At 55.3% G+C, this 12,206-nt stretch overlaps 1 protein-coding gene across 1 annotated transcript; it reads right to left on the bottom strand.

Moving 5' to 3' along the window:
• Positions 1-312: 312 nt before the first annotated feature.
• LOC144611321 (alpha-2-macroglobulin-like) lies at positions 313-7,608 on the bottom strand. The gene is made up of 6 exons (XM_078430370.1): positions 7,471-7,608; positions 4,458-4,530; positions 4,274-4,342; positions 4,037-4,142; positions 3,324-3,383; positions 313-420 (listed from the first exon to the last, which is right to left on the bottom strand). The coding sequence occupies exons 1-5, from the start codon at positions 7,488-7,490 to the stop codon at positions 3,331-3,333; spliced, it is 321 nt and encodes a 106-aa protein (XP_078286496.1). The 5' UTR covers positions 7,491-7,608; the 3' UTR covers positions 313-420; positions 3,324-3,330.
• Between the last annotated feature and the right edge of the window lie 4,598 nt (positions 7,609-12,206).

A 12,206-nucleotide genomic window follows, 5' to 3' on the forward strand; every position in this document is an offset into this window, starting at 1 on the left:
CCATAACCCTCTTTACCACCTTATCTCCCCGTGACGCCACTTTCAGGGAACTATGTCCTGGCGCTCCTCCATCCCTCTGTTCTACAACATTCCCCAGAGCTGACAGTTCACTGTGGTTAGGGAGCGTGTATGCAGTGCATGCGTGTGTGTACATATGCGTTTGTGCACGCTGCGTGTGTATGCACATGTGTGTGCATATGGGTGCGTATACACGCGTGTGTGTGCCACTGGAGTTGTGCCCCAAGCAAGGGTGTTGTAGTGAGCAGGTGTGTACAGGATGGGATGTGAGGATGAAGCAGAAACACGAGGAGATTGATTTAGTCATTTATTGAGGCTGATTGTAGGCTGGAGATCGTTCTGGGCTTCTGTCCATCGCTGGGAGTCTCTGTGTCCGTCCCTCTCCACCCACTACCTCCTCCACTGTCAACACAGAGCACAGACTGTGAGTTTGGGCGTTTGCTGGCCTTGCCTAGCCTTGCCCAGCCCAGCCTCCTCCCTGGTTCCGTGCCAACGCCCCGGGGCTTTGCTTGTCGGGGTGGTATCTGGGTGCCAATGCCCTGGGGCTACCAGCTTTGCTTGTCGGGGTGGTATCTGGGTGCCAACGCCCCGGGACTTTGCTTGTCGGGGTGGTATCTGGGTGCCAATGCCCTGGGGCTGCCAGCTTTGCTTGTCGGGGTGGTATCTGGGTGCCAGGTCAGAGGCGGTGCCCACTTGCTGGGCAGGTTGGTACAGTCAGGGAGTGGGTCCACACTGACCACATGGAGCCGTGCCCGTGAACAGCCGCCATGTTACTGGGGAGGGGGTTGCAGCAGGTAGACCCGGGGTCAGTCACGGAGTGCCCGGCCTGGACTGACACACCAGTACAGCAGAGGAACAGGCCCTTCGGCCCACAGCGCCTGGAGCGGTGATGTAATCCGGGCCACTACTCTGGAGGGAGTTGCAGGGGTCAGACCCAGGGGCAGTCACAGAGGGGCAGTGTAAATCCAGGCTTCATTCTGCTAAACCTCTTCTGCTGCCTTTACAACGTCTCCACATCCAGTGTTGTAGCGGGTAGAGCTGCTGCTTTACAGCGCCAGAGACCCAGAGTGGATCCTATCCTGACTGCTACCTTCCTACGACCTGACTCGCGTGTAGGATAGTGTTAGTGTACGGATGCTGTCTGTTTTGGAGTTTGCTCGTGCAGGAAGGAATTGCAGATGCTGGTTTAAACCGAAGATAGACACAAAAAGATGAAGTAACTCAGCGGGACAGGCATTGTAGGTTAGGGAGAGTAGGAATGGGTCGAGAACCTTCTTCAGATGGGTTATGGATAAGGGAAACGAGAGAAACAGACCATGATGTGGAGTGATAAAGAACGATGAATATATTCAAAAAAGTAACGATGTTAAAGGAAACAGGCCATTATTAGCTGTTTGCAGGGTGAAAATTGGAAATTAGTGTGACAAGTGGGAGGGATGTAGGGCACTATCTGGTGAGAGAAATCAATATTCATACCACTGAGCTGTACGCTGCCCAAGCAAAATATCAGATGCCCTTCCTTCAATTTGTGTTTAGTATCACTCTGACAATGGAGGATAGAAAGGTCTGTGTGGGAATGGGGAAGGGTAATTAAAGTGTCCAGTAACCGGGAGATCACGTAGGTTCAGGCGGGCTGAGCGAAGGTGTTCCTCGAAACGATCGGCCATTCTGCGTTTGGTCTTGCCGTTGTATAAGAGTCGACATCTTGAACAACGGATATAATAGATGAGGTTGGAAGAGGTGCAAATGCAACGCATGATCCTCAGACATTTCCACCACCTCCTACGGGATCCCACCATTAGCCACATCTTCCCATCTCCACCCCTTTCCGCCTTCCGCAGAGACCGTTCCCTCCACAAATCCTGGTCCACTCGTCCTTTCCCACCTAAACCACCCCCTCCCCACGTAGCTTCCCCTGCAACCGCAGAAGATGCAACACCTGTCCCTATACCTCCTCCCTCGACTCTGTCCTGGGGCCCCAACAGTCGTTCCAGGTGAGGCAGAGGTTCGCTTGCATCTCCTCCAACCTCATCTACTATATCCGCTGTTCAAGATGTGGACTCTTATGTATCGGCGAGACCAAATGTTGACTGGGCGATCATTTCGCAGACGAGGTGCATGTGAACCGCTGTTTCACCTGAAAAGACTGTCGGGGTCATTGGATGTAGTCGGGGGGCAGGTAAAGGCAGAGGTTCACTTGCACCTCCTCCAACCTCATCAACTGTATCCGCTGTTTCAGGTGTCAACTGCTGTATATTGGCAAGACCAAACACTGAACCTCCGCTCAGGCAGCCTTAACATACCCGATCTCCCGGTGGCTCAGCACTTTAACTCCCCCTCCCATTCCCAATCTGGGCCTCCTCCATTGTCACAGTCAGGCCCAGCGCAAATTGGAGGAACAGCACCTCATATTTCACTTGAGTAGTTAGCACCCCAGCGGTATGAACATTGACTTCTCTAGCCCTAACTTTCCCTCTGTCTCCATCCCCTCCTCCCCCTTCCCAGTTCTCCCACCATCTTACCATCTCTGACTACATTCTATCTGTTCAGCCCCCTTCCCTGACATCAGTCTGAAGAAGAGTCTCGACCTGAAACGTCACCCATTCCTTCTCTCCAGAGATGCTGCCTGACCTGCTGAGTTACTTCAGCATTTTGTGTCTACCTTCGATTTCAACCAGCATCTGCAGTTCTTTCCTACATAGACTTGGAGCCCAAGATCCCTCTGCACTTGTTAACAGTTGTGCCATTAACTGTCCAACACTAAATGACATGGCTCTGTGAGAGGGGCATTTTAGTGGATGTGCAGGACAAGTTGTTTTACACTGAGGGTGGTGTGGGCATGGAACACATCATCTGTTTCTATGCTGTACGGTGCTACCACTCAATGTTCCTGGATCCATCTGCTCTACAACACTTGCAAGGATCTTGGTCACCACTCTAAGGGCCCTGCCCTTGGTGCACTTCCCAAATACAACACCTCGCACTGGCCTGGACAGAAGGTGCCACCCCCTCCCCCCCTCCCCCCAGTGTGACCCGTCCCCCCCCCCAGTGTGACCCAGTCCCCAGTGTGACCCCTGTCCCCAGTTTGATCCTGGTCCCCAGTGTGACCCCTGTCCCCAGTGTGACCCCTGTCCCCAGTGTGGTCCAGGTCCCCCCCCCCCCAGTGTGACCCCACTCCCCAGTGACCCGTGTGACCCCCACCTCCCAGTGTGACCCCACCTCTCCAGTGTGGTGACAGTGTTCTGGCCGTGAGGATCATCACAGATTGGGGGAGAGGGGACATGGGGGGAGGGGGAGACACTCACTGAGCTGTCACTGGTCCTCTTGCCAAGTGGGCCACTGGTATCCAGCGATGGCGGCCTCGTCTGACAGAGGAGGAGAGAGAGAGGTGAGGAGAGATTTAACAGTGAGGGAGGGTGGAGGGAGTGATGGAGAGAGGAGGAGGGAGGGAGGGTGGAACAGGGAGTGGCAGAGGGTGAGGGCGTTAGGGGCAGGAGGAGGGTGGAGCAGGGAGTGAGAGTGAGCGAGTGAGGGGCAGGAGGAGAAAGGGTGGAGGGAAGGAGGGGCAGAGGAGGGAAGGTGGAGGGAGGGAGTGTGAGAGGGAGGGAGTGAGAGAGGGAGGGTGGGAGGGAGTGAAGGAGGATGGTGGAGGGTGGAGGAGGGAGGGAGTGAGAGAGGGAGGGAGGGAGTGAGAGAGGGAGGGTGGAGTGAGGGCCAGGAGGAGGGTGGTGAGGGTGGAGTGAGGGAGGGGCAGGAGGAGGGGGGTGAGGGTGAGTGGAGGGGGGGCAGGAGGAGGGTGGGAGGGTGGAGTGAGGGAGGGGCTGGAGGAGGGTGGTGAGGGTGAGTGGAGGAAGGGAGGGGCAGGAGGAGGGGGGTGAGGGTGGAGTGAGGGAGGGAGGGGCAGGAGGAGGGGGGTGAGGGTGGAGGGAGGGAGGGGCAGGAGGAGGGTGGGAGGGTGGAGTGAGGGAGGGTGGGGCAGGAGGAGGGGGGTGGGGGTGAGGGTGGCGCTGGGCCCTACCGGTCACGTAGTAATCATAGACGGAGACATGGGCCTCCTGCAGGTTTTCCACAGGGAATTTCTGGAAGATGCGGACGGAGAGGGTGAGGGTCTGGCCGGCGTCCATCTGTGGGAGCAGCGGGGGGTCAGTCCAGGACCACAGCCTCTCCCCGTCTAAAACCCCCACCCCACCCACCCTCCCCCTTCATCTCCTGTCACCCTCCCCCACCCCCCAGTCCTCCACACGACCCCCCTCACCTTTTCAATGTACATCAGGAAATGTCCGTCCTTTGACTCGATGCGACTCACACCCACGGGCATCGTGGTCTGGAGCGAGAGGCAAAGCGCATCAGTAACTGCCCTGAATGGAGGCGGCAGCCCCTTCACCCCCTCTCCTCTCCCCTCCCCTCCCCCCCTCCCTCTCACCCCCCATGACCCGTACCTGGGAGGAATACCCAGAGAGCATCTTCACGTTCACGATCACCATGTTGGAGACGTTGCGGGATCCCGTGTAACTGTGGGACAACACGGTAACACACGTGAACACACATGGCACAGGAACACAAGAACACATGTGAACACAGGGCACGGGAACACACGGGACACACAGGACACAGGAACATATGGGAACACACAGGGCACAGGAACACACAGGGCACGGGAACACACAGGGCACAGGAACACACGTGAACACACGTGAACACACAGGGCATGGAAACAGGTGAACACACAGGGCACAGGAATACACAGGGCACGGGAACACACGGGAACACAGGAACACACGTGAACACACAGGGCATGGAAACACGTGAACACACAGGGCACGGGAACACATGGGAACACAGGAACACACAGGGCACGGGAACACATGGGAACACAAGAACACACGTGAACACACAGGGCACAGGAACACACGGGAACACACAGGGCACAGGAACACACGGGAACACAGGTGAACAACCGTGAACACACAGGGCACGGAAACACAGGAATACACAGCGCATGGGAACACACGGGAACACAAGAACACACGTGAACACACAGGGCACGGAACACGTGAACATACAAGGCACAGGAGCACACGGGAACACAGGAACACACGGGAACACAGGAGCACATGGGAACACAGGAACACACGTGAACACACAGGGCACAGGAGCACACGGGAACACAGGAGCACATGGGAACACACAGGGCACAGGAACACATGGGAACCCAGGAACACACGTGAACACAAGAACACACAGGGCACGGGAACACATGGGAACACAAGAACACACGTGAACACACAGGGCACAGGAACACACGGGAACACACAGGGCACAGGAACACATGGGAACACAGGAACACACGTGAACACACAGGGCATGGAAACACGTGAACACACAGGGCACGGGAACACACGGGAACACAGGAACACACAGGGCACGGGAACATACGGGAACACAAGAACACACGTGAACACACAGGGCACAGGAACACACGGGAACACACAGGGCACAGGAACACACGGGAACACAGGTGAACACCCGTGAACACACAGGGCACGGAAACACAGGAACACACAGCGCACCGGAACACAAGAACACACGTGAACACACAGGGCACGGAACACATGAACACACAAGGCACAGGAGCACACGGGAACACAGGAACACACGGGAACACAGGAGCACATGGGAACACAGGAACACACGTGAACACACAGGGCACAGGAGCACACGGGAACACAGGAGCACATGGGAACACACAGGGCACAGGAACACATGGGAACCCAGGAACACACGTGAACACAAGAACACACAGGGCACGGGAACACATGGGAACACAAGAACACACGTGAACACACAGGGCACAGGAACACACGGAAACACCCGTGAACACACAGGGCACGGAAACACAGGAACACACAGCGCACGGGAACACACGGGAACACAGGAACACACGGGAACACAGGAGCACATGGGAACACAGGAACACACATGAACACACAGGGCACAGGAGCACACGGGAACACAGGAGCACATGGGAACACACAGGGCACAGGAACACATGGGAACCCAGGAACACACGTGAACACAAGAACACACAGGGCACGGGAACACATGGGAACACAAGAACACACGTGAACACACAGGGCACAGGAACACACGGAAACACCCGTGAACACACAGGGCACGGAAACACAGGAACACACAGCGCACGGGAACACACGGGAACACAAGAACACACGTGAACACACAGGGCACGGAACATGTGAACACACAAGGCACAGGAGGACATGGGAACACAGGAACACACGGGAACACAGGAGCACATGGGAACACAGGAACACACGTGAACACACAGGGCACAGGAGCACACGGGAACACAGGAGCACATGGGAACACACAGTGCACAGGAACACACGTGAACACACAGGGCACAGGAACACATGGGAACCCAGGAACACACGTGAACACAAGAACACACAGGGCACGGGAACACATGGGAACACAAGAACACACGTGAACACACAGGGCACAGGAACACACGGAAACACCCGTGAACACACAGGGCACGGAAACACAGGAACACACAGCGCATGGGAACACACGGGAACACAGGAACACACGGGAACACAGGAGCACATGGGAACACAGGAACACACATGAACACACAGGGCACAGGAGCACACGGGAACACAGGAGCACATGGGAACACACAGGGCACAGGAACACATGGGAACCCAGGAACACACGTGAACACAAGAACACACAGGGCACGGGAACACATGGGAACACAAGAACACACGTGAACACACAGGGCACAGGAACACACGGAAACACCCGTGAACACACAGGGCACGGAAACACAGGAACACACAGCGCACGGGAACACACGGGAACACAAGAACACACGTGAACACACAGGGCACGGAACATGTGAACACACAAGGCACAGGAGGACACGGGAACACAGGAACACACGGGAACACAGGAGCACATGGGAACACAGGAACACACGTGAACACACAGGGCACAGGAGCACACGGGAACACAGGAGCACATGGGAACACACAGTGCACAGGAACACACGTGAACACACAGGGCACAGGAACACATGGGAACCCAGGAACACACGTGAACATACAGGGCACGGGAACACACGTGAACACATGTGAACGGGAACACACAGGACACGGGAACACACGTGAACACAGGGCATGGGAACACAACCCTGGGTCGCAGACAGCACGGCCCTTCCTCCCCATATGCCCACAAGATGGGGACCCATTTACCCACCCAGATGGCCGCACCTCCCCGGACCCATCTCGCCCCCTAGATGGTCCCCACCACACATGGTCCCCCCCCCTCCCTCCCCCTCCCTGCCTCAGACGGATGGTATCACCCCAGACACCCCGTCTTCCCCCCCCCCCACGATGTCCCGCCTGGGCCCCAGACGGCGGAGCTCACGTGACGTTGATGAGCAGCATCGCCACCCTCGTGCCGTACGGCTCCAGGTGGAGGGAGAGCTGGAAGGCGGCAGCGCCCGCAGACGGCAGCGTGTGGTAGCGGAGAGACGTCTGGGGCAGGGGGGGGGGGGAGAGGGCAGGATCAGTACGGCGCTCAAACACCCTTCATTTACATCCTCTAGCCCTCCCTCACCCACATCCCTGCCTTACTACAGCCTCCCTCCAACACTCCAGCCCACCTCCCTCTCTCCTGCTGACATATCCCGCCCCTCCCTGGTCTACCGCTCCTCCCTACCTCCACCACCACCCTCATCCCTCCTTCCACCCTCCCTCCTCCCTCACCCTCCCTCACCCTCCCTCCTCCATCCCTCCCCCACCCCCTCCCCCACCTCCTCCCTCCATCCCTCCCCCACCCTCTCCCTCCATCCCTCCTACCCTTCCTCCTTGCTGGGTTGTATCGCATGCGGTCCAAGGAGAGAAAGGTGGATGAGAAGAACATTGGCTTCATGAAAGGAAGCAGAGGGTGATGGTGGAAGGTTGCTTCTCGCACTGGAGGTCGAGTGGGTTGATTACTGGTGTGATTACTGGTGTGCCTCAGAGTTCAGTGCTGGGCCTGTTACTGTTTGTCAGTGCTGGGCCTGTTACTGTTTGTCAGTGCTGGGCCTGTTACTGTTTGTCAGTGCTGGGCCTGTTACTGTTTGTCAGTGCTGGGCCTGTTACTGTTTGTCAGTGCTGGGCCTGTTACTGTTTGTCAGTGCTGGGCCTGTTACTGTTTGTCAGTGCAGGGCCTGTTACTGTGTTTGGGTGCTGGGCCTGTTCTGTTTGTCAGTGCTGGGCCTGTTACTGTTTGTTAGTGCTGGGCCTGTTACTGTTTGTCAGTGCTGGGCCTGTTACTGTTTGTCAGTGCTGGGCCTGTTACTGTTTGTCAGTGCTGGGCCTGTTACTGTTTGTCAGTGCTGGGCCTGTTACTGTTTGTCAGTGCAGGGCCTGTTACTGTGTTTGGGTGCTGGGCCTGTTCTGTTTGTCAGTGCTGGGCCTGTTACTGTTTGTTAGTGCTGGGCCTGTTACTGTTTGTCAGTGCTGGGCCTGTTACTGCGTTTGGGTGCAGGGCCTGTTACTGTTTGTCAGTGCTGGGCCTGTTACCGTTTGTCAGTGCTGGGCCTGTTACCGTTTGTCAGTGCTGGGCCTGTTACCGTTTGTCAGTGCTGGGCCTGTTACCGTTTGTCAGTGCTGGGCCTGTTACCGTTTGTCAGTGCTGGGCCTGTTACTGTTTGTCAGTGCTGGGCCTGTTACTGTTTGTCAGTGCTGGGCCTGTTACTGTGTTTGTGTGCTGGGCCTGTTACTATTTGTCAGTGCTGGGCCTGTTACCGTTTGTCAGTGCTGGGCCTGTTACCGTTTGTCAGTGCTGGGCCTGTTACCGTTTGTCAGTGCTGGGCCTGTTACCGTTTGTCAGTGCTGGGCCTGTTACCGTTTGTCAGTGCTGGGCCTGTTACTGTTTGTCAGTGCTGGGCCTGTTACTGTGTTTGGGTGCTGGGCCTGTTTGTTTGTCAGTGCTGGGCCTGTTAGTGTTTGTCAGTGCTGGGCCTGTTACTGTTTGTCAGTGCTGGGCCTGTTACTGTGTTTGTCAGTGCTGGGCCTGTTACTGTGTTTGGGTCCTGGGCCTGTTACTGTGTTTGGGTGCTGGGCCTGTTACTGTTTGTCAGTGCTGGGCCTGTTACTGTGTTTGTCAGTGCTGGGCCTGTTACTGTTTGTCAGTGCTGGGCCTGTTACTGTTTGTCAGTGCTGGGCCTGTTACTGTTTGTCAGTGCTGGGCCTGTTACTGTGTTTGTCAGTGCTGGGCCTGTTACTGTGTTTGGGTCCTGGGCCTGTTACTGTGTTTGGGTGCTGGGCCTGTTACTGTTTGTCAGTGCTGGGCCTGTTACTGTGTTTGGGTGCTGGGCCTGTTACTGTGTTTGGGTGCTGGGCCTGTTACTGTTTGTCAGTGCTGGGCCTGTTACTGTTTGTCAGTGCTGGGCCTGTTACTGTTTGTCAGTGCTGGGCCTGTTACCGTTTGTCAGTGCTGGGCCTGTTACCGTTTGTCAGTGCTGGGCCTGTTACCGTTTGTCAGTGCTGGGCCTGTTACTGTTTGTCAGTGCTGGGCCTGTTACTGTGTTTGGGTGCTGGGCCTGTTTGTTTGTCAGTGCTGGGCCTGTTACTGTTTGTCAGTGCTGGGCCTGTTACTGTTTGTCAGTGCTGGGCCTGTTACTGTGTTTGTCAGTGCTGGGCCTGTTACTGTGTTTGGGTCCTGGGCCTGTTACTGTGTTTGGGTGCTGGGCCTGTTACTGTTTGTCAGTGCTGGGCCTGTTACTGTGTTTGTCAGTGCTGGGCCTGTTACTGTTTGTCAGTGCTGGGCCTGTTACTGTTTGTCAGTGCTGGGCCTGTTACTGTTTGTCAGTGCTGGGCCTGTTACTGTGTTTGTCAGTGCTGGGCCTGTTACTGTGTTTGGGTCCTGGGCCTGTTACTGTGTTTGGGTGCTGGGCCTGCTACTGTTTGTCAGTGCTGGGCCTGTTACTGTGTTTGGGTGCTGGGCCTGTTACTGTGTTTGGGTGCAGGGCCTGTTACTGTTTGTCAGTGCTGGGCCTGTTACCGTTTGTCAGTGCTGGGCCTGTTACTGTGTTTGGGTGCTGGGCCTGTTACTGTGTTTGGGTGCAGGGCCTGTTACTGTTTGTCAGTGCTGGGCCTGTTACCGTTTGTCAGTGCTGGGCCTGTTACTGTTTGTCAGTGCTGGGCCTGTTACTGTGTTTGGGTGCTGGGCCTGTTACTGTTTATCAGTGCTGGGCCTGTTACTGTTTGTCAGTGCTGGGCCTGTTACTGTTTGTCAGTGCTGGGCCTGTTACTGTTTGTCAGTGCTGTGCCTGTTACCGTTTGTCAGTGCTGGGCCTGTTACCGTTTGTCAGTGCTGGGCCTGTTACCGTTTGTCATTGCTGGGCCTGTTACTGTTTGTCAGTGCTGGGCCTGTTACTGTTTGTCAGTGCTGGGCCTGTTACTGTGTTTGGGTGCTGGGCCTGTCTGTTTGTCAGTGCTCGGCCTGTTACTGTGTTTGTCAGTGCTGGGCCTGTTACTGTTTGTCAGTGCTGGGCCTGTTACTGTTTGTCAGTGCTGGGCCTGTTACTGTGTTTGTCAGTGCTGGGCCTGTTACTTTTTGTCAGTGCTGGGCCTGTTACTGTGTTTGGGTCCTGGGCCTGTTACTGTGTTTGGGTGCTGGGCCTGTTACTGTTTGTCAGTGCTGGGCCTGTTACTGTTTGTCAGTGCTGGGCCTGTTACTGTGTTTGGGTGCTGGGCCTGTTACTGTTTATCAGTGCTGGGCCTGTTACTGTTTGTCAGTGCTGGGCCTGTTACTGTTTGTCAGTGCTGGGCCTGTTACCGTTTGTCAGTGCTGGGCCTGTTACCGTTTGTCAGTGCTGGGCCTGTTACCGTTTGTCAGTGCTGGGCCTGTTACTGTTTGTCAGTGCTGGGCCTGTTACTGTTTGTCAGTGCTGGGCCTGTTACTGTTTGTCAGTGCTGGGCCTGTTACTGTTTGTCAGTGCTGGGCCTGTTACTGTGTTTGTCAGTGCTGGGCCTGTTACCGTTTGTCAGTGCTGGGCCTGTTACTGTGTTTGGGTGCTGGGCCTGTTACTGTTTGTCAGTGCTGGGCCTGTTACTGTTTGTCAGTGCTGGGCCTGTTACTGTTTGTCAGTGCTGGGCCTGTTACTGTTTGTCAGTGCTGGGCCTGTTACTGTTTGTCAGTGCTGGGCCTGTTACTGTGCTTGGGTGCTGGGCCTGTTACTGTTTGTCAGTGCTGGGCCTGTTACTGTTTGTCAGTGCTGGGCCTGTTACTGTTTGTCAGTGCTGGGTCTGTTACTGTTTGTCAGTGCTGGGTCTGTTACTGTTTGTCAGTGCTGGGCCTGTTACTGTTTATCAGTGCTGGGCCTGTTACTGTGTTTGGGTGCTGGGCCTGTTACTGTGTTTGTCAGTGCTGGGCCTGTTACTGTTTATCAGTGCTGTTACATGCACAATTAGCAGATGTTGCAAAAGTGAAGATTGTGAAAATTGCAGCAGGATCTTGATCAATTGGCCAAGGAGGCTGAGGAATGGTTGATGGAATTTAATGCAGAGAAATATGAGGTGTTGCATTTTGGGAAGTCTAACATGGGCAGTACCAACACAGTGAATGGTAGGGCTCTGGGAGTGTTGTAGAGCAGAGGGATCTAGGAGTGCAGGTGTATAGTTCCTTGAAGGTGGAGTCGCAGGTAGATAGGGTGGTCAAAAAGGCTTTGGGCACATTGGAATTCATCAGTCAGAGTACTGAGTACAGAAGATAGACAGAGTGCTGGAGTAACTCAGCAGGACAGGCATCATCTCTGGAGAGAAGGAAAGGGGTGATGTATCGGGTCGAGACCCTTCTTCTGACTGAAAGTCACTAGAAAGGGAAACGGCAGATAAAGACGATGATGTAGAGAGATATAGAAGTATGAATGAAAGATACGCAAAAAGGTAACGATGATAAAGGAAACAATGGCCTGTTTCCACCAGCATCTGCAGTTCCTTCGTTCACAGATCTTATAGTCTTGCCCACAGTAGGTGAATCGAGGACCAGAGGTTTAAGTTGAAGAACAAATAATTAGGGCGGCACGGTAGCGCAGCGGTAGAGTTGCTGCTTTACAGCGAATGCAGCGCCGGAGACTCAGGTTCGATCCTGACTACGGGTGCTGCACTGTA

The sequence above is a fragment of the Rhinoraja longicauda genome, chromosome 40 (genome assembly GCF_053455715.1).
Source record: "Rhinoraja longicauda isolate Sanriku21f chromosome 40, sRhiLon1.1, whole genome shotgun sequence".
NCBI classification, from domain to species: domain Eukaryota; kingdom Metazoa; phylum Chordata; class Chondrichthyes; order Rajiformes; family Arhynchobatidae; genus Rhinoraja; species Rhinoraja longicauda.

Coding starts and splice junctions, on each gene's coding strand:
- LOC144611321 (XM_078430370.1), bottom strand. CDS start 7,490: ATGCTGCTCATCAACGTCAC. Junction 4,531..7,470: donor ATGCTGCTCATCAACGTCAC/GTGAGCTCCGCC, acceptor GTTGTCCCACAG/TTACACGGGATCCCGCAACG. Junction 4,143..4,273: donor TCCTGATGTACATTGAAAAG/GTGAGGGGGGTC, acceptor CTGCTCCCACAG/ATGGACGCCGGCCAGACCCT.